The sequence below is a fragment of the Leucopleurus acutus genome (genome assembly GCF_964270905.1).
Source record: "Leucopleurus acutus genome assembly, chromosome: 4".
NCBI lineage: Eukaryota > Metazoa > Chordata > Mammalia > Artiodactyla > Delphinidae > Leucopleurus > Leucopleurus acutus.
In genome coordinates, this window is record NC_139146.1 from 71,415,333 (window position 1) to 71,441,718 (window position 26,386).

At 40.0% G+C, this 26,386-nt stretch overlaps 1 protein-coding gene across 10 annotated transcripts in view; it reads right to left on the reverse strand.

Annotated features, from left to right (window-relative positions):
• FRYL (FRY like transcription coactivator) overlaps positions 1 to 26,386 on the reverse strand; it is a 244,013-nt gene that overhangs the window by 4,777 nt on the left and 212,850 nt on the right. For 9 of the 10 annotated variants that reach the window (XM_082837769.1, XM_082837765.1, XM_082837768.1 and 6 more), the window contains 7 exons: positions 22,288 to 22,491; positions 19,663 to 19,830; positions 13,045 to 13,295; positions 9,921 to 10,128; positions 8,261 to 8,410; positions 7,491 to 7,589; positions 1,767 to 1,835 (listed from right to left, as the gene is read on the reverse strand). In XM_082837769.1, coding sequence (XP_082693895.1) covers positions 1,767 to 1,835; positions 7,491 to 7,589; positions 8,261 to 8,410; positions 9,921 to 10,128; positions 13,045 to 13,295; positions 19,663 to 19,830; positions 22,288 to 22,491 — 1,149 coding nt within the window. Of the gene's footprint in view, positions 1 to 1,766; positions 1,836 to 7,490; positions 7,590 to 8,260; positions 8,411 to 9,920; positions 10,129 to 13,044; positions 13,296 to 19,114; positions 19,831 to 22,287; positions 22,492 to 26,386 lie in introns of those variants that run through there. The other variant, XR_014326144.1, reaches the window with a different exon arrangement.

The following is a 26,386-nucleotide window of genomic DNA, read 5'->3' on the forward strand; positions in this document are numbered from 1 at the left end:
AGTTGAGCACAATCCAATGTCAAACATATTAGCATATCTAAATTTCTGAGGTTTTACTTCATACAGTTTTATATGGAAACTAACAACAATTTGAGCTTTTAAATATTTTTTTTCCACTTCCATTAGCATAAATAAAAACTGACTCTACACACGTATTATCCAGAGCATCCACTTTGGGGTGTAATGGAAAAGAAAACCACTGATAAAGTTTACGATCACAACTGTAGGAAATAACACAGACGTAATTAATTTCATAGCACTGAATTACTCCAGAAATCATGCTAAATATGCTAACACTGTACATTTAAAAATATTGCTTTTTAGTGTACTGAAATTTGCATATACAGTCTTCATTTACTTTTAATATGTATTGCTTGCTTATTATGCAAAAGACTATACTGGTATACAGCAAAAAGACAATACATAATGTGCAAAAAGGGACCCCTGCTCTCAAGGAGCTGAATGTGAGAGGAGACCTAAGATATCAGTGGAAGTCTTCAATGTACAGAGTTTTCAGTTTTCACTTAGTAGAAAACCTCAAGCTATATTAATTGACACAGACTCCTGGAGATGGAACTCATTTTCTTCAAGGTAGAAGGGGTATAAGAAATCACTTAGTCTAACCACCTAATTTATATATGAGAAAAGCAGTTTGTTACTTGCTTAAGCCATAGTGGCAAAGACAGAACCAAAGGATCTAATTCTAGTCCGGGGTTAATTTCTTATCTTGCCTCGTTTCTTTCTTTACACAGATTATTTGACAATTTCTTTATGACAGAGCAGGATTTGGAGTCAGCCTTCCAAGGTTTGAATCTTAATCTATTTACTTACTGATTCTAGATAAATTAGCTTCTCTGAGCCTCAATTTTAATTTGCATATACTTTTTCTCATTTATTTTAAAATATTTATTAATTGCTTATTATGTATCCTCATCTGTGTAATGGGGCTAATTACAACATCCACTAGACAGAGCTGTAAGGACTGAGATAATGAATGTGAAATGCTCAGCACAGTGCCTGGCAAATAGTTTACATTTATTGAGAGTATACTGGTATTTTCTCAACATTTCAGTTTTGTAAAGCTTCACATTTTTATTACAATAGTACAATAACTTACAGTGACTAGAAATCTGTAACAATCTGATGTTGTAAAAGGTTAGAATTCTCATGTCAAATGTAAAGGGTGTTAACTGATTAATACATGTTCCCCATATGAAGTTATACTTCTATTAGAATGATTTGTAGGTCTTAATTTTATCCTCCTTTAATGTATGTGTTACATATGTGCACTTTTCTCTAAGCAAATATATTACTGTTATTTTCACTGAATTTTATACTAGCAAAACCCATAATTTATCCAATCAGAATTTCAGCTTCGGAAGAGCTAGTATGAATGTATATAACATTACTCAGGTCTGATATCCTGACCAGACTATTTATCTGTAGAGTACTAATGCAGAATGAAAAAATGTTTAGAGAGGCAGATGCAACTAAAAGTCAACTTGGACTGTCCAGATATTCATCGAGCTTATCTATGGAAAGTTATTAAGCTTCAGTCATAAGCTGGCCGTTCATTTTTATTAAAGTGAATTTTTCATTACTAAGCCAATATTCCATTGAACCTAACTTTTACAAAGATTGTTCTGATAACAAAAATGAAAAATGTTACAAATATTCTTTATTTCTAGGAATATCAAGGACATTTGAGCATACATATTATTTTACCTGATACAGAAATATAGCAAAACTAAGAATAAGACACTTACTTGTGCATCTGTGTTTATCCTATACATGTCTTCTTTGGCACCAAATGTCCTCTTACAATTGTCTAACCACTGAAAAAATAAACAACAGTAAATTTTAATATAGTAATTGCACAATGCATAATGAAATTGGTACTGTAATGGCCTGCTCATATAAAACAACAATCTTGGACTTCCCTGATGGTGCAATGGTTAAGAATCCGCCTGCCAATGCAGGGGACACGGGTTCGAGCCCTGGTCTGGGAAGATCCCACATGCCGCGAAGCAACTAAGCCTGTGCGCCACAACTACTGAGCCTGCGCTCTAGAGCCCGCGAGCCACAACTACTGAGCCCACGTGCCACAACTGCTGTAGCCCGTGCGCCTAGACCCCGTGCTCCGCAACAAGAGAAGCCACCGCAATGAGAAGCCTGCTGGCCGCAACTAGAGAAGAGCCTATGTGCAGCAACAAAGACCCAAAACAGCCAAAAATACTAAATAAATAAATTAATTAAAAAAATAAATAAAACAACAGTCTTAAAAAGTGAACTTGAATTCCTAGGACTGGTTGTAGACATAGACTTTCATCTCCATTTGAGCCGAATCATTTGTATGCAGCAAACCCAAGCAGAGGATACTGTGTATGTGGCTACATGCACACGCTGGGGACGGTTTACTAATGGAAACACAATCAGCTGTCTTCTATTCCAGGGCCTTGTGGCGCTCCATTTCAGTAAAGAATATTCATTTTGTAGATTTTATGGGAAATCTTCACAACCTATACCTGACCTTTGTCTGATGTAAGATGGGGAAATGAAAGATGGGCTTCCTGTCCTGTCAATTTAATAAAGGCAACTTAGAAAGAATTAACCAGGTCCGTTTGCTTATCGGAAGTGTAATTCTCAGAAGACTTGTGTCACTTTTAATTAGTGAAACAGAAACTAAAATACATTTTAAATCTTGTTTTTGTTTCTTTTTCTCCCTTTTTGGACAGCAATAAATGACAAACATATTATCTCCAATGAATATTGAATACAGAAGCCAAATGTGGATTTTCCTTTTCCAGGGGCTGGTCCTAAAGATGGATATTTATTTAAGGTACCTTTTCCTCGGTCAGATAAAAAGAAAATAATAGCACTACGGTTTAGTGGGGAAAAAACACTGGAGTCATAGAATTTCCAAGCTAAAGTGAAAGCTTAGAGCCTTCAAGTTGAGCTCCTGGGTTTCGACGGTTTGATATTATTAATATTACCAGTTCTTTTGACTTCCTAGTTCTTTTTGTGTGATAGATTAAATATAATAAAACTAATATATATATATATATATATATATATGAAGTCATTAGGACTTTGAGAAAAACTACTAGCTACGTTTTTACTCTTTGAAAATATTTCAGTAGTAGACATTTGAAATTCTCAGTTGTAGCTGTTAATGGTCTACATGCAAAGAATGAAAATTAGATGTCTCGGTTGTTTCAAAACAATCTCTTTGACCTTATGTCCCTTTTATCCTGGTTCCTCAGCCTGCATGGGCCCTCAGGCTCTTTACTTGACAGCCTCTCAGAAGAAAAACATGTTAGGTTTTCCTAGTAAGATACAGCTGCTGGTGGTCACTGTCAAAAGCTATCTAGCAGATTTCTTTATATGAGCAAAATTCAGTTGACATCTATCATGGAATCTGTACCTTAATCTTTATTCACTCAAAATGTTAAAATGCCTATACACTTCATCCTCATCACAAGTCCGGCCCAGTTTGTCCAAGTATACTGATACATTTGAAAAAAATACTTTCAATTGCTTATTTAATGGCTTGTTCTTACTAGATATAATTTTTTATACTGTATGCCTATGATATGGCATTTGGGGGGCACTATTCAAAGTAATTATTTCTGATTTTTATTCCGTTACAAGAAAAGCCCCAACCCTATTGTCCCGTGGCTACACACTGGCCTGCAAAAGTACAGGTCCACACCTTCCCAGTCAGTGTATACAAGATACAGTAGACGGTTTGTGTACAGAATACCCTCCAACCCACATGTAACAGTCTTCCTGTCATGATGGATTTTTTTTTTTTTTCCCCATGATGGATTTTTTTTACTCAAGGCTCAAATAAAGGTTAGAATTTAACTGGAGAGGTTTGGCTTCTGGGTATGATGGGGTAGCTTGTATAAGGCCAGTCCTCCAAGAACAACTATGGAAGCTGAATACCACCAGCCAGGAGGATTTAGGGAGTCAGAGAAAAGTACTGAAGGGAGCTGTACATTGACTCCAGCATTACCCTAGGGGACCTGCTCATTGATGTCCATGGGCTCAGAAGCTGAACAAAAAGTAGTGGCTTATAGTTCACTGGGCTGGGAAAACAGGGCTATCACAGGTAGTGAGGTACTGAGGGCCAAGATCCTGGAGAAAAGACAACTGCAGAGAAGGGAGCCGACCAATCTGTGTGCAGTTTGCTCTTGGGGCACTTGTTCCTGTATTTGTCATGTGCAGGAGGAGAGGCTAAGAAAGCAAGTAATAGCATCTGGGAGGATGAAAAGGTAAGCAGAGACTTTCTGGTCTCGTGGTGCTGGGGAGATGAGATAAGAATTGTTCAATCCCTGCCAAGAGAGCAGGGTCCTGATAAATACCCCAGGCTTTCACCTGTGATTCTTAGAAGACTCAAGGAGTAATAAAAGAATGTGTAACTAAAAAACTATTAGAGGGGAAAAACTGAATAATGAAAAATGGTTGATAGAAAAGAAGTTAAGAAAGGAAGGAAAAAGTAACAGAAGAGATGGGATAAGAAATGGTGAGATGGTAGCTTAGGAAGGAATCAAATTCATTTTTCTCTTCCATACAAATATTTTAATGGATTCGGCACAATTTACTGAACATTCTTTTCCTACTGCATTGCCACAGAGCCTTTGCTGTAAATCATATGATTATATATGTGTGGGTCTGTTATGTTCTATTGGTCTATTTGTCTAATTTTATGCCAGCACTACACTCTTTGGAGATTTTTAATAGGTCTTACTGGATGTAGGTCTCACTCTGTTGTTTAGACCTTGTTGTTGCTCCTTTTGGACAAGATTTGGAAGACGTTTTCTGTCGAGGGCAGACAGTAGATATTTTAGGTGTTGCAAACCATAGATTTTCTGTTGCAACTATTCTGTGTCGCAGTGCAAAAGAGCCATAGACAATAGGTAAACAAATGGGATGGCTATGTTCCCAAAAAGTTTATTTACAAAAACAGGCAGGGAGCCAGATATGACCTGAGGGCTATAGTTTCCTGACCTGTGTTCACGACTGTAATCAGCCTGTCAATTTCCATTACTATATTGTCTGAAATTTGGAATGAGATTGCATTCAATCTATAGATCATTTTGGGGAAAAATGACTTCACACTGTTGCGTTTTTTGATTCATAAACATGGTATAGCCTTCCATTTATTCGGGAGGCCTTTAATTTCTCTCAGTAATAATTGAAATTTTCTGTGTGGAGGTTTAGCACATCTTTAAATAGACTTAATTTGTAGGTATTCGATGTTCTCCTGTTGTAAGTGGTATCTATTGCTGTATAACCAACCACCCCTAAAGCTTAATGGCTTCTTAAAACAACAAGATAAATCTTTGTGTTGGCTGGGAGTTTCTCCTGGTCTTGCCTAGGGCCACTCATGAGTCTACAGTCATCTGATGGCTTGACTGGGGCTGAAAGTTCCAAGCTGGCCTTCCTCAAGTGTCTGGTATGCTGGCAGTCAGCTGGATGCCTCCACTCTCCTCCACATGGCCTCTCATCCTCCTGGAGGCTGGAGGTCAAATAGTTTTCCAGAGTTTGCTCCAATTTACACTCTGACAGGCATGATGGCAAAGGTAGAAGCTGCAAAAGACCTCTTAAGTACTAGTCTCAGAGGTTGCACAGCATCACTTCTTAATTTGATTGGTCAGAGCAAGTCACAAGGCCATCCAGACTTAAGAGGTGGGAAAACAGATTCCATCCCTTTGATGGGAGGAACAGCAGCAAAGTCATATTGCAAAGAAGCGTGGACACAGAGGAGCATGATTCATGGGGACTATTATCACAGCACTCAACCTCCTAGGATAGACAGAGATTTCTGAAAACAAAAGCACTAACCATAATGGAAAAGATGGATTAACTTGGACCTAAGTAAAATGAAAAACTTCTGTTGATCAAAAAATGCTATTGAGATAGTGGAAATGCTAGCCACAGAGGGGGAAAAAATTTGTAATTCATACATCCAGTAAAAGGCTTGTGTTTCGAATGAAGAACTCCTACAAATCACTAAGAAAACCACAAATAACCCATTTACAAAATTGGGCAAGATACTTTAGGCACAATTCACAAAATAGCTAAATGAAGAAGAAAAGGTGCTCAAACAGTCATCCGACAGATGCAAAATAATATCATGAAATACTACCTCACATCCACCAAAAATGACAAAATGTTAAAAGTTGGCAATACCAAGTGGTGGCAAAGGGATTAGGGCATGGTAACTCCTGTACACACTTCTGATAGGATTGTAAATTGATGTAACCTCTCTTAGAAAACTGCTTGGCAGAATCTACTAAAGTTGAACAGATGTATACCCTGTGACCCAGCAATTCCACTCCTAGATAGATATCCAACAGGTATGTGAACATATATACGTAAAAGACATGTATAAGAAGTTACACAGCAACATTATTTGTAACGTGGCCAGATCTTGCCCGATACTTTCCTGCTACTGAAAACTCTCCTCTTCTCCAATCTGTCATTACTATCTCAGTCCAGATAAAAGATCACTACCCCCTTAATAAGTATTTTCTTATACCATATTCTTTTCCTGAGATAATCCCCCAATCTAAAATTAACGTCTGTCAAGGACTAAGGTTGCATCTCTATTCCATGAAGTTTTCCTATCAGCCAAAAGGGACCTCTCCTTGGAAACCATACATTTGGTTTGCATCCGTTCTCTGTTAGACCTGTATGATTTGCCAGTACTTTTATTTATAGCTGTAATTTAAACATTTGTTCCTAATTATTCATGCACAGTATCTGTGCTTTATATTCCTATCTAGAGTATTTAGGGAATAAGAAACAGGTTTAACACTTCATTTTTCATAGGCCTTTACATGTGATAGATATTTAGTACTTATTAATGAAAGACTCATCTCCTATTCTAGGGGAAAAAATGCCTACCGTATGCAGTTTGTGTGAAAAGGAGAAACTTTTTTTCCGTTAAGTTTTTCTGCCCCTGCCAATTGAAAATATACTGGATTTACTCTCAGGGAATAGAACGACTGTTTTGCAGTGCCACACTGGAGTTAAACATTTCTTTGCAGGTAACATCTATAATACACTGTGTGCTTCTTTCTCCCTTTGCTTGCCCACGTACACATACACATCACAGGAAAAAGAGGACCACTTTGTCACAGGTTGCAGATTTTTCTGGATCACAACATCACTGTGCCTTTCTCAGGGAAATACTGCCTTTATACCCCAGCTTGCAATGTTGACAGCAGCTATTATAGTCTCAACACAGAAGCATTTTATAAAGCTCATTTTCCATTGTGCTCTTAGGTTCTTAGAGGGCCAATTTCTAAAAGCTAAAGATAGGAATTTACTGGACAGAGAGCTCCAAGGCCCCAACATTCTCAGTATAACCCTGAGGCAAGTGTTAACAGGTTCTGTTTTCCATCTCAGCTATTATGCCAGGTTAGCGCTTCTAGTGTCACAAGCGACTACTTTATTTTACATGGTAAAAACAGACTGACCTGCTCAGCTGCTTCTCGTTTGGCATTGTACGTATCCAGGTGCTCTTGCAATTCCAAAACACTGAACTTGAGTGTTTCTAGCAAATCACAGGACATCAGCTGTCAAATCAGAAACACATTGATCCAGGTCACCGTTTCTGATCACAATCCTGAGACCAAAAACGTTGGTTTTCAGGCCAGCTCAAGCCGGCCTCCCTAACTGTACGCTGTCCCATACTAAGGACTGACCTTTCACTGAAACAGAGGAGACGTGCAGTGCAATGTCAGAAGGATAAGCATGCCTTCAACTGCCTTCAAAAATGGGCTCAGGCAAAAATGGCATGTCAGTCCAGGATACACCTTAAAGGTAACACCCTTGAAGCTTTTTTAAACCTTAATTCTTTAAAAACCTTAATACATAATCTACAGGCGTGCTTGGACACAAGTGGGGAAGACCAGGGAGTTCTGGGTTCTTCATGGGGGAGGTCTAGCCCTCTCCTACCCGCTTTTACTCAGGAATCAGGAAAAGTACACATCTCTAGAGCATGATTTTTCAGCTTCCCCATCTAGGACTCTGTGGAGGGTGAGGGCAGGGAGAGGCCAGAATCAGAAACAGTCACAAGCCACTGCATATAATACACGGGAATTATATTCTGCTAGATATTTATAATCAAGTTGAAAATATGAACCTTCAGACTTCAAAATTCTGAATTACCTTAAAAAAAAGACCATTTACTGAATGATGCCATTTCAATTCAGTTTTTATAATAAGCCCTCATGTTAAAACTTACTGTTTCAGCATCCACAAAGACTGTCGGGCATTCTGAACACATCATCATCACTTCCAGTGAACTTTTAAATTTGGTACCAATGCGTTGCAGACTCTCACCAAGAAAGCTGACTGCCTCATTAGTTATGTCTCCAAACTTTCTTTGAATTGACTATGGAGGAAACATAAGAAAAATGTTAGTATTTCATATGAAAGCCTTTTTTCATGTTTAAGTAAAAAAGCATAATTTATAATTAGAGCAACCTTTTATTTTAAAACTATTATTGTAGTGCTGTATAGAACTCTTAAAACTGATCTGTAAGTCCTTGTTTTTAGGCACTTTAGGAAACATGGTAATTTCTAAAAATGATCAAAACAGTATTTACAGAACAGTATTCCTGAAAAAAGAAACTATTGATACAGGCCATTCATCTCCCCATTCCTGAGGTTTTTTTCATTAGGAAAGACAGAAGGAATACATGCTATATACGTTGTTGGAAATAAAGTCCTCACATGTGTGAGGAATTAGCTCTTCTAAAGTTAAGTTCTACCTGAAAGAAACTTTCAGTAAAAGTAGTGTACTCTCCTTGGCTATGAGCTGCCTTCTGACTTTTAAGTCATCAAAATGCATCAAGGATAATATCTTCTCAAAACTCAAGAATATTCAATCACATAAAACAATCAGTGCCTGACCCATAGTGAGCACTCAATGAATTAGTGTCATCAACAGTGTAATTACTATACAAATACTTAACGTGTACCTACATGTATATGTGTAGCACCATTAGCTGTCATTATGATTAATTAGAAAAAAAAAAAGCATAAGCCACAGTCTTGGGCATCAAGAGATTTATATCTCTGGCATGAAAAGAATATAAATAGAAACCCGAGTAGCAATGCAAAACTACAGAATTAAATAAATAAATGCTCCAGGTAATAAGCACTAAAGAACTTCCAGGAGGGAGAGACCGAAGGTTGGAGTGGTTGGTTGGGAAAACCTCAGAGAGAATATGTACTGAGCTGGGTTTTCTAAGATGGGCAAAGTTGCTGAGGTAGGGAGGAAAGGTGGCAGGTAGTTTGGAGAATAATGACTTAAATGGTGGCATTTCTCTCTGCCTTGGTTTCCCTAGCTACAGAATGCTAAAAACACATCTACGTTACACAGGTCTATTGTAAGAATTACTTAATGTAGAACGTTTAGCCTAGCGCCTAGCATGTACTGAATGCTCAATAAACGTCAGCTCATATTATTTTTAGGGCTGGAAGCAAGCCTGGCTAAAATTTTTAAGGCCCCCACACCGTGATGAAAGTGCCAATGAATTTAACACTTTATGATAAGTTGTCTTATGATACTGACGTAAGCTCCTTGAAGGCAGGAACCATGCTTTATATTTCTTTGGTGTCCCTGGAAGTGCCTAGCATACTGCAGAAAACTTATCAGATGTTGTTCTGAAGTTTTACTCTAATTGCCTTAGAGGCGATATCGGTACTAGTCATTGTATAATGTCCCAGCAGTGCTACAGTGTCGAAGTGTAAATTTAAATATCACTATCTTAGGAAAATAAAAATTTTTAAAGGGAATCAGTGGGAATATTAAAATTTGAGATACTGATTTTAGCCAAAACCCCATAACTTTATCAGGTAACTATAATATGAATTCAGAAACCCTAAACCTCGCTGACCTGAAACAGCCTAGAAAACACGTGAAAAGTAAACACTGCACAGGACCCATCGGTGTCAGACAGCATCTGATTGACGTGACAGCGCCAGGCTTCTTCTTCATCATCGTACGCTACTGGCTGAAAAGCGGCTATGATGGCAGAAAGAAATGGTGATGGCAGAGGTGATGTCTGTGCTTCTGGAAAACCATCTTGCTCTTCTTCATCTTGACTGTTAACACAGATATCATCATCATAATATTATCGCAGAAGAATACACTCAATTACTTAAAATAGTTTGTCATCTAACATGGATTATCTTTTACTCGTATATACACACTGATTTAGAAAATGTGCAACCACCTAAACTTTGTGAGGAAGCACAAACAAGCAGATTTTCTTATTCATCCTGTTCCTTCTAGCATCTTGTTCTTTCTTAGCATCTTTGGAATCAGAAATCTAATTTCACATGACCAGCTTACAACAGCTCAAGTCCTAGCATAGGCCAGGGCTATGGAATAATTTCTGTAACTTCTATGAATAATACAGATTAGAATGCTTTCATTTTAAATGGTCAATTTTGGAGGCTTTTTATTTGAACAGGCCCAGATTGACAATGATAATATTTTTTTTTTTTTGCGGTACGTGGGCCTCTCACTGCCGTGGTCTCTCCCGCCGCGGAGCACAGGCTCCAGACGCGCAGGCTCAGCGGCCATGGCTCACGGGCCCAGCCGCTCCGCGGCATGCGGGATCCCCCCGGACCGGGGCACGAACCCGCGTCCCCCGCATCGGCAGGCGGACTCTCAACCACTGCGCCACCAGGGAAGCCCAATGATAATATTTTTAAAGTTTTTGTCATGTACTTTTATGTCAAGGGCTATATATTAGGTGCTTTATACAGATTGTTTTCATTCAATCTTCACAGCAACTCAAGGACAATTAAGTACTATTATTATCTTGATTTTTTACCAGTGAGGAAACAAAAAGTTCAGCGAAGTTAAATGATGTGCCTAGGCTACTGGGTAGGAAATGACAGAGCCAGAATTTGAAGCCAGGACTTCAAATGGGACCAAACCCAGTGTTAAAGCCATGACAAGCAGTATGGCAGTAACAGATCTGACTCAAAGAAACATAAGGGCTGGCCATTTTCTTTGAGAAATTTATAATCCCCACAGTCAGATAATACATACAAAAATGAGACAATGGGAAAAGATGGAGATGTATTTGGGTTGGGCATCCTATAAGGAAATGTGTGACTCTGGGTCTTAATATTGCGTATTTCACATTACAGGGTAGCTCCACAAGGCTTTATAGAAATTACGGAGCAATTCCTACGGAAGAGAGGGATCTGAGAAGACTGGGGGGGGGGAAAAGATCAAAATGAAGCAGACATTTGAAGTGAAAAATTATATCTCAAAAAGTTTAATTTTTAAAATGTCACTGTGGTGATTGATTTGAACAAAATGTATCCTCTAAGCTTGAGTACATATACCCCTATATTTAGTAAGGATGTTTAATTCTATTTCAACTTCAGTGCTTGGCCAAAGTCAGCACTTTGGCTGCAGCCTTTTAGAAAGGCAGACAGCTGAGTATCTACCCCTGCATCATTTCTGGTGTCCCTTAACTTGTGTATGATCAATGAGTGAGTGATTGCATAGGCTACTGTCACATCCAAGTCAGTAATATGAACAAGGTGTGTCACCAAGATTTGTTGCTAACATCTGAATGTACACTTTCAAGTGTAGGTAGGCATTCCAGATACGCTGAGAGTGAAAAATCTCATGTGCTATATATGTTAAAACTCAATTATCACTTGAAGTACTGATATAAATGAAAAGCTTTTTTTTTTTTTTTTTTTTTTTTTTTGCGGTACGTGGGCCTCTCACTGTTGTGGCCTCTCCCGTTGCGGAGCACAGGCTCCGGACGCGCAGGCTCAGCGGCCATGGCTCACGGGCCCAGCCGCTCCGCGGCATGTGGGATCTTCCCGGACCGGGGCACGAACCCGCGTCCCGTGCATCGGCAGGCGGACTCTCAACCACTGCGCCACCAGGGAAGCCCAAATGAAAAGCTTTTATTGTAGGAGTAAAGCTGTGATATACTTGATTACTTATAAAAATAATTATCAGGGAGCTTCAAACTGTTGAATAGGGAAATAAATACTCTGATAGAGAGTGCATTAAATTAGATGTGTTTATAAAGAACATTATTTTGAGCCACAAATATTTATAAAATTAATTTAAAAAGCAAAATAGTAGATGTAGATTATATCATAAGTCTCATCATTATAGAACTGTTTGGTATTTAAGTTACATAACAGCCACCAAACTTTCTTTTAAGAACTTTATGTAATAATTGATTATTCAATTTTGTCAGCCCATGAGTGAAAAAAAGTCCTATTTGAGAATTCAACTATCACTTTGTGATAATTCTGAAGCTATGGTGCATAAACATTTAAAAGGAGCACTCTAACATCTGACGGTAGTAAGAAATGGTCACTTTTGCCCATTATATAAGTCAAGCTTTAAAAATATGACTGTTGGGGCTTCCCTGGTGGCGCAGTGGTTGAGGGTCTGCCTGCCAATGCAGGGGACACGGGTTCGTGCTCCGGTCCTGGAGGATCCCACGTGCCACGGAGCGGCTGGGCCCATGAGCCGTGGCCGCTGGGCCTGCACGTCCGAAGCCTGTGTTCTGCAGCGGGAGAGGCCACAGCGGTGAGAGGCCCGCGTACCGCCAAAAAAAAAAAAAAAAAAAAGACTGTTGATAATAAAACTATAAAATAATTTTTGGAACCTATTTCAGATTTGTTCTGGTATCACAGAGTTCATGCCATGATTTTGATACTTGGTTCTGGCCATGGCCCAATATTGATTTTAACACTCGGCCATTTGGCATTTTGCCTAAATAGGTACTTGGTGTACTGCTAAATGCAGAATGCTATTCACTATGTTCTGAGAATGGCCTACTTGTTTTTCTTTAAGTGAATGTCAATAATAGAAAATAAACCCATCGTAAAAATGAGGTAACTCATTTTACCTTGGAAACACACACAGGAATGAAAATCCGTTTACTAGAACAGAGGGTCATATTTGGGAGGGGATAGGAGAGAAAATATCACCTCATTATCGTGTCTGTGATACTGTATTCTCACCTAGACAGCCCAGAGAAATCCGCTTCCTCTTCTTCACATCGTTCATCCAGTTCTTTCAGAGCTAAGGTGACATCTTCTTCACAGACTGACCCGGGGTAGCTCTCCGGAGCCGAAGGCTCTGGCATGTCAGTTTCCTCTAAATCAAGAATCCCTTGACACACGAGAGAATCCTGCTGTTCTTGAATAATATACGACCCTTCATCTTCAAAGGCTGTAAGAACTTGTTCCTCCTTTAATACTGAGCTTGTATCCTGAAAAACAATTATGTTTTTTATGGCCTTGAAAAACATTAAAGAGAATTTTACCAACACAGAATAAATGACTATTGCCACCGACCTACATCTATTTTACTAGGCAGTCTTCATTTACACAGTTTAAGTTTTGGAATTTTTGGACTCTGATCATATAAAATTGATTTTTAAAAATATTTCCAGCTTTAAAATATTTTGAAATTAAAATGTATCACCTATTGCCACTTAGAAACATCATGGAGATCTTTTTTCTCCTACTAGGATTTAGGTGTTTACTTAGAAATATATCCTTATATATATAACACCTTCTCTCATACATATTCTAATTCCACATAAGTATAACTTTGTATTATTACTATCAATTCTCTCTTATTTGAAATGTCATTTCTTTCATTATGCTTGAACCTTATGTCCAGTGAATCGTGGCTATAAGAAGGGGAGGTAATTCAAAATGGTTAACCCACTGGTCCTGTGGGGCTACCATGAATCAAGAACAGGTCCTGACCAATCAGGAGGCTGCTGAACGAAAACAGGGAGGGCCACCTGACTGGTTTAAGTGAGCCGAACACCAGAGATGTAAGATTTGCTTTCAGGTGATAAGACCACAGTAACTCATTTAGGTTTGAGTTCTGAGGCTGCTTCATCAACGAGTTAGAGTTCAGAGAACACTGGGAAATTTTAGACTGTTGTACTTTTGAGAATTAAATGAACTATAAACATTTGTCAGTGGGGGAAATGATAATGGAAATGTGTGTTATGAAGTATACAGTGTGGACTTCCCTGGTGGTACAGTGGTTTAGAATCCGCCTGCAGGTGCAGGGGACATGGGTTTGAGCCCTGGTCGGGGAACTAAGATCCCACATGCCACGGGGCAACTAAGCCCGTGCTCCACAAGTACTGAGCCTGCGAGCCACAACTACTGAAGCCCACACGCCTGGAGCCCGTGCTCTGCAACAAGAGAAGCCACTGCAATGGGAAGCCCACGCACTGCAACGAAGAGTAGCCCCCGCTCGCCGCAACTGGAGAAAGCCTGTGCGCAGCAACAAAGACCCAACGCAGCCAAAAATAAATTAATTAATTAAAAATAAAAAATTTTAAAAATAAAGTATACAGTGGTATTTCCTTCCTATCCATTGTAACATTACTGAAATAATGTTGCCATGTGCCTGGCGTGGAGTAAAAGTTCAACAGGTACTGGCTGAATAAATGAACTACCACTACTGAAAAAGAAAAATACTTCCGCGGTGTATATCATGTCATATCAGCACCAGTTTTAATTTGCATGGACATTAGTTCAATCAGTTTGAAAGTAAGCACTAACAGTCTCACAGCTTTAGGAATAAAGATGAACTTCTTTCAGTACTCAGACCTAAGTAGTTACTACTTAGTTCTACAGTAGTTCCGTATCTCTTTTTCATGGATAAAAATAGAATTTTCCTTCCAAATTATGAAAAGTAAGTGAAATCCAGAGCCCCTGACCTCAGGCCTCATCCGTAAAATTCATGTATAAAATGAAGGATTTTGACCAGCTTCTGGGCTGGGTGCTCTGGGATAAATTAATAACTACAATTAATAAATTAATAAACACAATAAATTAATAACTACAATAACTACAATAACTGCAAACTAATAATGGGGTTAGGCTAATGTACAAATGACGATAATATACGGTAGAGTATGGTACATGTAAGGTAAATATAAGTGATATACAGAGGACTACTGGTACTCAAAGGGAAAGATCACATCTGGTTGAGGCAATGAAGACTAGTCTCTTTGGAGGAAACAACATACGGTGGGCTTTGACAAAGATGGGGTAGGAGTAGTGCTATGGACCAAAAGTTTCTGTCCCCTCAAAATTCCTATGTTGAAACCCTAACTCCCAGTGGGATGGTATTAGAGGTAGGGGCCTTTGGGAGGTGATTAGGTCATGAGGGTAGAACCCTCATGAATGGGATTAGGACCCTTATAAGAGGACAGAGAGCTGGCTTGTTCTTTTCCCACCATGTGAGAACACAGCAAGAACAGCTCCCAGGAAGAGAGCCCTCACCAGACAACGAATGGCTGGCACCTTGATCCTGGACTTCCTGGCCTCCAGAACTGTGAGAAATACATTTTATTGTTGATAAGCACCCCTGGTGACAGTATTTTGTTATAGCAGCCCAAGCTAAGATAGGCGGTGTCTCAGGGAAAAGGACTTAGAAGATATCGAAGGCACAGAAACATGGCAGGAAAACACAAAGTGTACTAAGGGAACACTGGTCTGGAGGTAATTATGCAGGGAAAGCACAAACTCTTTGAGTCTTCACAGGATAGTACTTTATAAATAATATAGTATAATCATTCCTTCATTGCTCCAATAGCTTATATTCAGTACACTCTATTTAAGGTTTCCATCTGAATTTTTTTCTTAAAGATCTGGCCATTAAAGGGGTAAGCATTAGTTATTTGGAAAGATAGTTTTCCTTCTACGTATCATGTTGAAATAACCCACCAAACTTCTTAGTTTAACGCCATCACTTTTCATTAGTGTACACCTGTAATTTGTTGTCATTTGTTCTTGAATAATGATTTGAAAATAGATGTTTTACCTAAAATTATTACTATATAGTATATGCTGAAATTTTCTAATAACACCTAGAATGCATGAAGAGAGTGCTTTTTGGTTAATGGAATGAATTCCACTATTATACACAGATGGTGAGAATCAAATTTTCTTGAACTTTACCTTATTACACAATGTCTGTCTGTCTGTCTCTCTCTCTCACACACACACGCACACACATGCACACTTCCATTCCAAGTTTCATTTCCTATAAGGAATAATTTCTGTCACACATGAAGTGGTATCTAAACTATTATAGATACTAGAAGAAATCCCTCTGTGGAGGTTTCTCTGATAAACACAAGGACATAATCCCCTCTAGAGTAATTTGTATATATTATAGAGAAGGGAAGGACACACTGGGCTCTAAATTTTCTGTCTTGAGGTGGAATGCTTTAGCCTATTACGTTTCTTCTTCCCGATATTAACATAATTTAAGGGGAAAAATTCAAACATTTCTAGGATTTTTTCTTTCATAAAATGTTTCATCTACTATAATTAACTGTATTCCTCTTCTTGAGAAACTGCTTTATAGCAATATGCATAGCATATGTAACTCATATATAACTCTATATAATAGAGTTCTGGTTTTATTTCAATATATTAGTGCTTTCATACTTTTTTTTTTTTTTTTTTTTTGGCAGTACGTGGGCCTCTCACTGTTGTGGCCTCTCCCATTGCGGAGCACAAACTCCGGACGCGCAGGCTCAGCGGCCATGGCTCACGGGCCCAGCCGCTCCGCGGCATGTGGGATCTTCCCGGACCGGGGCACGAACCCGTGTCCCCTGCATCGGCAGGCGGACTCTCAACCACTGCGCCACCAGGGAAGCCCTTTCATACGTTTTTTAAAGGCACAATTTTGGGTCATCTAACACTGTTTGGCACACCAGGGAAAAACAGGTTAGGTCATCATATCCAGCAGATACAAACTTGAATCATTCTCTTGTGGACAGCCATTCTTTTGGGGATTAATTTTAATGTCAATAGAATTATTTCTAAAAGAAATAGTATGATTCAAAAATATCTCCTTCATTCTCATCTGCCAGTGTCACGAAGTTTACAGTGATACTGAACTGCACTACTGTAAAAGGGAAAAAACCTAGTAAATTAAAATGTTTTCCTTCATTTAAAAAAAAGTATCCTCAGGAACTTTACAGTACCTCGGAAGTAGGCCCATTAGATATTGTCGGATGAATGAATGTCTCATCTGAAATAACACAATTTCCAATATGTGTGGAAATATATATGAATTTCTGATTCATTTCCAATAAATATGAATGATTTACAGGAGGTAGTTTACTCACTAACTATGATTACAGCTATTTTAATTACCAAAAATAAAAGACTTCCCTGTTTGTTAACTACACAAAATTAAAGCACGTGACCACTTAACCATACTGCTTTTGTTAAAAAGGTATTTCTAGGATCAGCCTGCTGTCTTCCATTGTTTCTAATGAGAATGTCTGTTGACCAGTAACATGCTATGAGGCACACCAGACACAGTAGATTAGATTAACTAGTAGCTAATGCTCATGTAGCAAGCCTTCCAACACTGAAAGGAACACAGTCCACTTAAAGCGCAGCTCTGCACCCTGTCGGCTCCCCCCGTAGACACTTTCCTGCCCACGCACTCTGTCGCTTCGGGACCCCCGATCTCCTGCTGATATTCTCCTCGTTTGTCTCCTCATCTCAGCCCCCTCCAATCCTCCCTCCACAGCTCGGTCAGAGACTTTACTAAAACACTGATCGGACTTCAACCTTCCTTGATGACAGACTGCAAGCTCCATGTGGCAGGTAGAGGTACTGGAACCGACTTTCCCTTCGCCCCAGAAAAAGCCAAGATTGAAGAGAATAAACACAATCAGATCATGTCCTCCTGCTGAAAACCCTGCGACGGTTGCCTGCTGTGTGGCCTCTAAGCTTGCCCTCGAGAGCGCCCGGCCCCTCCTCGGGGAGTTCCTCCCTGACTCCACTCCCTCAGGTACACGTGCTCCAGCCCCAAGGGCCGGCTTGTCAGCTCATCAGGGCCTTCTCCACTCCCGTTTCCTGGGCCCTGAACATTCTTTCTCCACACCTTCAAGGGCTGGCTCCTCGTTACTTGTTTCACCTCAAATGCCGCCCTATCTAACTCTCTCCCTTACCAAGTCCACATTACAGTCAGATTTTCTTAGTATGAAGAGTAAGATGATCACTTTCAGATACCTCATTTATGTTTTATCTGTTTTACCTGTTTATTTTGTCTCTCCTACTAGAATTAAGCTCCATAAACCAGGAGCCTTGGCCTGTTTCACATGGTGCTATATGCCCAGGGCCTAGGACAGCGCCCAGCACACGGCAGGGGCTCAATAAATAAATATTGCTGAAATGTCTGACTGCCCGTGTGCCCCGTATTCCCAAGTCGGTATCTGGTACGGGGCTTGTCACATAACAGGCATCTCTGGGAAGAATGAAAATTCATGACTTCCTATCATCTCGAGGTAAAGTGTGTCTTTAGCACGGCCTGTGGGACCCAGCATGTCTTAGACTCGTCCATCTCTCCTACTGCTGCTGCCTGCACATACCATGTTATTTCACATGGCCGTGTCTTTCTGCATGATGCCCCTCTGCCTGCGAAGTCTCAACTGCCACGAAGCCCATCCTCTGCCACCATCACCCTTAATGCACAGCTGATCGGTTGTCCTTTGAGTTTTCACAAAGCTTTGAGCATGTCTATTACTGAGTTTCTCATACTGGCATGTAGTGCCCTTTTTCTTAAACCATCTCTGTCTCCCTTAATAGACAGTGGACACTCTGAGGACAGGGTAATGTCTTATTCATCTTTCTAGCACCTAATGGAATGCCCAGCATCTAGTAAATCTCAATAAATGTTTGTTGAATTGAATTACCTAAACTTCAGCCGTACTAATGTGAGCATTTAAAAAACTCCCCAAATGCCTTCATTTCAGAGTATATCTGCTTACTGTAAAGATCTACAATACATTGTCAGTGTAATAAGAACATGAGATTTCAAGTGACTCAGATAATAAGATCTAACAACTAGATTGGTCTAGATCTAATAACTACATTAATTTGGTTAACACTGAAAAAAATGCAGTATTTTCCTAATACCAAGGCATAACAGCATATATGAGAGAGCTGTAGCAATTACAGTTTAAAAAATATCTGTAATAATCTTAAAAAAAAAAGAAACAAAAACACTAAGAAAACTAATACTTACTTATTTTTGGTCAGTCATTAGCTTGGAATCTGGCTTACTTCTCACAGGCCTTTCCAAAAAACATAATACTAGTAGTTCCAAAATCTTTCTAAAAGGTTTCATTTTAACCAACTGCTAACACAGCTGGCCTGAGGTTTTCATCCCAATTATAGCACCAATCACAAAAACCCAAATACAAAGCAAAAAGAGAAGAAAAAACAAAAGCGGTCCTTCAAAGAAGGCACAGCGCCACAGAAGATGCTCCCATCCCCAGAGAAGCGCCTGTACATTAACCTAATCACATTCTGCAGCACAAAATGCTCATTAAAAACACTCAGGGTTATTTTTAACCTGTAGGTCATTTCCTTAATCTATCAATGTTGTTGTTTTTTTTTTTTTTCAATCATCAGATCTGACTATATCACTTAACCAACAGGTTAGAAATACTGGTAACAAATCAAATTAATTAGCGTATCAGACGAAAACTCTTTCAAAAGAAAAGCAAGGGGTATAACGGATTGCTAAAAAGAGCCCAGATTGGCCATGCACCAGCCCCCGTGTCTCCCCACCTCAGGCAGCTGGCTGTTAGCATTATCTAGAGAAGCTTCCAAACTTGGGGTCTCATCTCTGATTTGCAGCACTTCTTCTGTTGAGATGCTGCCCGTGGAGTCTTGAGACTGAAGAAGTAAATCAGGATGGTCTGGCATGGTTTCATCTGCAGCAGAATCATTGTTTAACTACAAGGAGAGATAGTAAGATAAGGAATTCATTTATGAGTCAGTGACGGTCACAAAGGCCACAAGAAACATTCTATGTTGTAAGACATTCTGGGGCCATAGTTATAAAGAGCTTCTTTGACTTCCTAAAATTACTTTTTCCCCTCATTTCAGTCTATGCCAGAATTGGTGCTGTGAACGCAAGCAACTAACCCATCAGCAGAAATGACGTATCCGTTAACAAGGGTTAAATTTTGCTAAATAAAAACTACCAAAGTGAAAGAGCTCCTTGTGACTGTGTTAATCTTGACCTAAAATTCTTATTTTTACAGTGACGTCTCGTGCTTGCAGTTGGTCTAAGGACTCGTGAAGGGGGCGCTTTCACCTCCCCCGTGGCTTTGGCACCAAACGCTCAGTGGATTCTCAAGCAGCAGCATTAACTGGGAAGCAGGCACATAAGTCTGAACTGGCCATTCACTTATTTAAGCAAAAATCAATACCACAAAACTTCAGTAAGACGTAAAGAATTAGGACAATAAAGTTGTAATGGCAGGCCAGCCTCAGTGGGTTTATGTCCTAAGAAAATATTACAATTTTTCCTCTTTTAAGCAGGGTTATACATTTTTTTTAAGGAATTATTTTTTAGGTGTGAAATGGTACTGTGATTATGATTTTATTTTTTGAATTTTTTAAAAGTATACATTTTATTTAGATACACTTTTTTCTCTTTTAAAAAATTTAATTTTTTTTAATACAGCAGGTTCTTATTGGTTATCCATTTTATACATAGTAGTGTATACATGTCAATCCCAATCTCCCAGTTCATCACACCACCACCCCCCTCCTGCCACTTCACCCCCTTGGTGTCCATACGTTTGTTCTCTACATCTGTGTCTCAATTTCTGCCCATGCAGGGTTATACATTTTTAACGGTCAATATTTAACATAAGAAAAATCAAGTTCATGATTCAGAATAGATAAAGGCAAAAACTACTTTTTTTTTTTCCCTGTGAGGAGGAATCAGCTTCAAATTCTTTTTTAATTTCACTACCACTATGACTAGGGTCGGCCTTCTAAGGAGACAGTCAGTTCTGCCCTGAGGCTCTCATGGGAGCTAACCTTTGTTAAGCACTTACTATATGTCCTCTCCATGAAATTCCTACGAGGCAGGTACTGCAGGTACTACTGGGAGAGGGTAGGTAACGACCACAATTACACAGCAGGTTGGTGGCACGATGCCAGCCTCTGAGCCTCTAGTCTGGCTCCAGGGAGAGCCTGGGCCTTCTTCATTGAGTCGCTGCTACCAGCAACTCACTGTTCCTTTAAATGCGCACAGTCCCTGGAGGAGACTGTCCCTTAGGTAGCATGCAGACCGCCTGGCTCAAATGCACTTACTAGCTGTGTGTCCTGGGACAAGTCACTTCATCTACAGAACTGCTGTTAACCATACTTAGCTTGTGTGGTTGGGGGGAGAGTTATAGTGACTAATCCACGTAAAACACCTTGCCCAGGGCCTGATGAATCTCAAACACTCACCGACTGGTAACTACTGCTACTGTTATCAGCAACACCTTATCACTTAATACGTGATAGGAAGTTAGTGGAAAGACATATTGGGGTTAACGGTGAGATGCCACAACAGGAGGGGTGACAGGAAGCCAACCACAAGCTGACAACTGTACATGCTCGCTGTCGAAAGCCAACTCAGCCTGGCCTTTCAACAGCACTGCCAGTGCTTTACCAGCAGACCGAGTGTGATGCAAATGGGCCCAATTAAAGAGAGGCATGGAAAGGGCCCTCATGTAGGAGCGCTGTAACTGTAGCTGCCGCCTGGTCTGCACTAGCTGACTCCTCATCGCGTGGGCCACGGTGGCTAATCCACACCCCTTCTCTCCCCTCGTCCTGCCACCTTCAAGTTCCAAGCCAGCTACCACTTCGTGCTCGCTGCTCCCCTCACTCCACATTTCTGAACGGACAGACTACTCCTGCAGCCTTCATTTTCTCATCTCTCTCTGTCTCTCTCTGAATATCTGCCATCTGGCCCTTGGAATACAAGTCAGAACCTCCATATAACTGACTGGATCTTGCAAAGAGAGCAAAGCTGTGCTCCATCTTTCCACGCTGACGAGGAAAGAAAAGCAGGTGGAGAATTAAGTGGTGCCGGTGCTCACACCGATACCAAAACATGTATCATTCGAGGCGAGGGCCTCTAAAAGTGCCCAGCACGACTCACTGTTACTAGGAGAGAAGCAATAGCACATACGTCTCAGCGGCTAAGCGGCACACAGTATCGAATGTGTGTTAGTTCTGTCATGAATAATGGAACACTGCATTGCGGCTACAATTTTGTATTTTCATTTCAGTGTGTGCATTTCACCCACACTGAAATGAAAATCACAATATAGAGAAACAGTAACTACTAAGTTGGAAGTTAGGAGAAAGGAGGCCAGCTGTCACTGTACGAAAAGGTCACTGTACCATCTGCGTGCGTGAGAGTATCTGGCTTGCTGTGAGTGCTGCTTCTTCTTCTGAGGACTCGTCCGTATCCTCCTGGTTTGTCAGGTTCAGGCTGGGGGTGCTGCTGGAACACTGGTACTCCTGGAGGGATGGTGTGTCCCCTTTGTCGATACTGTCCAGTGAGCGCCTGCGGACTCCCCAGTTGAAATTGTCCATGCTTTCACCCTGGAAAAGCAAGACATCGTTTCTAAGACCTCAAATACATGCTTATAAATATAGGAAAGGTAATACAGCGGGAAAACATACACCAAGATGAGAAATACTTAATGCATCATCATAAGCAGAGTTTCAATCAGCCCTTCAATTTCTTGAAACTTTTAAAACATCATTCAATATTTATAATATTTAAAGGGATCAAAATATTTGGTCAATGACCTGTTTTAACTAAAGAATTCTCTTGACTTTCTATCTTATATTACTGGGGACCAACTAAATCTACTACCTAGGCCATTTCTCTTCTAATACACAAACACAGATGAGACCACAAGGAAGACAAATACATCACAGATGACAACAAATAAACAATCCACAACACCAGGCTGCAACTTACCTGCAGCTCCTGGTTAGCAAAAAGGAAAACACACAGAATTAGAAAGAACGAAGACAAACATGTAAATATACGCTACACTTTTGGGGAAAACTCTTCGTGATTTCTCAAACCCAAAGACTGATTCAAGCTCTGGATTAAGCTTTGTGCAGGAAGCCAACATGTGATTCAAACTACTTTTTTATGCAAAATATATTGTGAAAAAGTCAGAGACAGACACTTAAAACAACATTTCTATGATACACTTCGGCAACACAAACTTTAGGAAAATCTTCAAAATTTACATAGATTTAATGCTGGATACAATGTAAAACTGACTTAAAATACCCACATTCAGTTGACAACATACAGGTTCACGATTATTTTAGACTGTAGCACGGTTCTGGCTACACCCAATGGTCATTTTTTGCTACAAAGTAGTTTAAAATCAAGATCATATTTATCAAAACATAACCTTTGCCAATCTCAAAAGGTCAACAGGCAATAAGACAAATTTCAATTTCGCCCCACTTACGGATTTATATAAGTTAACGTTTCTGTTATTCCAAGCTGATCCTCCTTTTGTAAGGATATAACTCTTACGCTCCTCTTTCTTAAGCCCTGATGACAAATTACAGTGTGTTGGCTAGCAAAATACGACTTATGTGTATTCCTTTACTCAAGAGGGATTGTCCAGAAAAGAGGTTTTCAGATTTTTTTTTTAAAATAAAGCAGAGGAATACTCATGTCAAATGAAATTTACGACGGAAATCAACTGTGCAAAACTGATGAACAAAACCAGGGCTGCTCCGGTTGAAAAAGGTGGCCAGGAGTCCTCGGATCTTTCCCTATTTCTCAGGTATCCTACAAGCCCTAAGGCTCTGCAGGTCAGAGTTTGAAAGCCACCTTCCTAGAACATATCATTTCAAATATTGTGATGTAGCAGAACACATAATAATGGCAACAGCCCTTGATATATATCTGGTGAATGAATGAATACACACTGTGGGCTTTCAAGGTTGGGGGATATTTTAGAAGTTTCATTAGCAGTCAAGTTTGTTTTGTAGCAAAGTACTTCCTTTTACCATGTTCGAAGCAAGACTATCTTTAGGTTTTAGAAAAGCTCTATCATTTGATTTGGCCTAATTATGAGGCATAAATTAGCACCACCCTCCCCAAATTACTGTGACTTGAATGAAAGATAGAACTACCAATAAGCATCTTTAATTCCTTCTAAGGTTCTATTCAAAAGTCCTATTCATTACTATGGACATTTTAGAGTACTGGATGAACCTGAAAGTATTTGCATTGTTCTTTAAAAAAAAAAAAAAAAAAAGGCAAACAAAAAGAAAGAACCTGACCATTACAAAAATGTCAAGAGCCAGCCTTTAGAGATTCTAAATTCTGCGCTGAAAAAAGCAACTAACTACAGAAGAATTTGTAAGTGGCTCATGCCGGTGAGGTAGGGCAGCAGGTCTCTTGAACCCACCACACTTCCTTGCCTGATTGTGCAAGTCTGTCCAATTTCCTACAACATGTTTTTCAAACTGTGGGAGCGACATCAATTTTAGAGGCTGGTGACCTGCTCTTTTTTTAAAAAACAAAAAACAAATGAAAGGAATAGAAAATATCACTGTGCATAGCATAGAGTAAGGATGCATACTCTTGAAATTTTTATTTTAAAGGTGCGTCCATATAGATACACTTGGATGTGATATAAAATGTACTAGCAATGGCCACAGCTCAAAAAAAAAAAAGTTTAAAAGCCACTGCCCTGTAAGACGCTGAATACTACTTGTTCTTGGGCTCCTGTGAACCTGTCCAGTGGTGTCTTTGGGAATATGGCGAACTAGGACATAGGAGCCTGTGCCGCCCCTCAGCCAGGGTCAGGGCGTCTGCTGATCTCTGAGGCACCATGGTCATACCCTCATATCTGCAGGGATGGGGGGCCTGGGGGGCCGAAGCACACAGGAGGACCTCCCTAAACTGGCTTCCTATCAACAGCTAATGGTGTGACGTGGCAGAAGCCAGTACATTTTATTCCTCCACCTCACCTATATGAGCCAAAGGAAACATCCTTCAAGAGGGCTGATGAATGCATGCAAGTTATATGAGTGATTTTAATGTCTTTGGACAGAGATATATCGGTGACACGGTGTGGATGCTTGACAGTAAGGCACTTGGGGCTCTTGAAGATAGACATAACAATTTTAGAATGAACATTTTTGTGATCTGTTTGATGTAAACTTTTCAGATTTAGGAGACTGTTGTTTAGGGGACTGACATCAGCTACAGGAATAGGCCCTGAACTGCCTAACATAACCAGGGCAGTGGGCAATCCTGTTCTCTTTGCCACAATGATTGGTTTAGAAATTGGCAAATGTCCCAACTTGGGCCAATGAGATGTGACAAGAAGCGTGCTAAAAGCATTCGGAGAGTAACTTCTTTACTTTCATGAGAGCATTTCTGGAAGTGACCCCTGCTTCCTCTTAACACTGCTGTGTGTGGACATAACCAAGGTCGTCTGAGGTGAAGTTGACTTGCAGAGAAGGGCAGAGCCTACAGAATTGCAGAGAAACAGCCGGAAACCTCACCGAGCCTTATCTAAAATAAGCTCTAACTCTGGGCTGGCTCAGTTCTGGGAGCGTGAATCTACTTTCCGAGTTGGATTTTCCATTTAGGAAGCATCTAAACTGACACAACTATCAACTTTCTCTAAACGGAGTCAATATCAAGGACAAAGTCCTTGGTATTGAATGAAATGAGGCATTTGGGAGAGGTGGCTCCAACCTAAAGAAGCAAGTGATGATCAATGTCATAGGCAGAATCTCAGCCACAGGAAAGTGTTCCAGAAGAGAGCCAAAGGCGCCTTAATCGTCAATTTAGTTTCAGGGCCACCCTCTTTAAAGTTGTCTGATAAGTTTTAAAAAAATAACTAATTTTATTTTTATTTTTTGCGGTACATGGGTCTCTCACCGTTGTGGCCTCTCCCATCGTGGAGCACAGGCTCCGGACGCGCAGGCCCAGAGGCCACGGCTCACGGGCCCAGCCACTCCGCGGCATGTGGGATCCTCCTGGACCGGGGCACAAACCCGTGCCCCCTGCATCGGCAGGCGGACTCTCAACCACTGCGCCACCAGGGAAGCCCTTATTTTATTTTTTAAATTTAATTTTTTTGGTCACGCTGCTCGGCATTCAGGATCTTGGTTCCCCAACCAGAGATCGAACCCGTGCCCTCTGCAGTGGAAGCATGGAATCCTAACCACTGGACTGCCAGGGAATTCCCCATGTCTGATATATTTAAATGTAATTTTTACTATTCTGCTAGCACATTAATTTGTATAATTCATGCAAACATTTAAGTCTAAGCGCACCCTCATTAAAAAAAATACTTTCGAAGAAATCCATTTTTACTCTATATTTTTAAATATAAGGATGAAAAATTAGATGTTCCTTTTATTTCAGACTTATTCTGCTATGCCTAACTGTATTAATCATGTTTAGTTCCCAGTTTAGATTTTTACCTTTTGACTT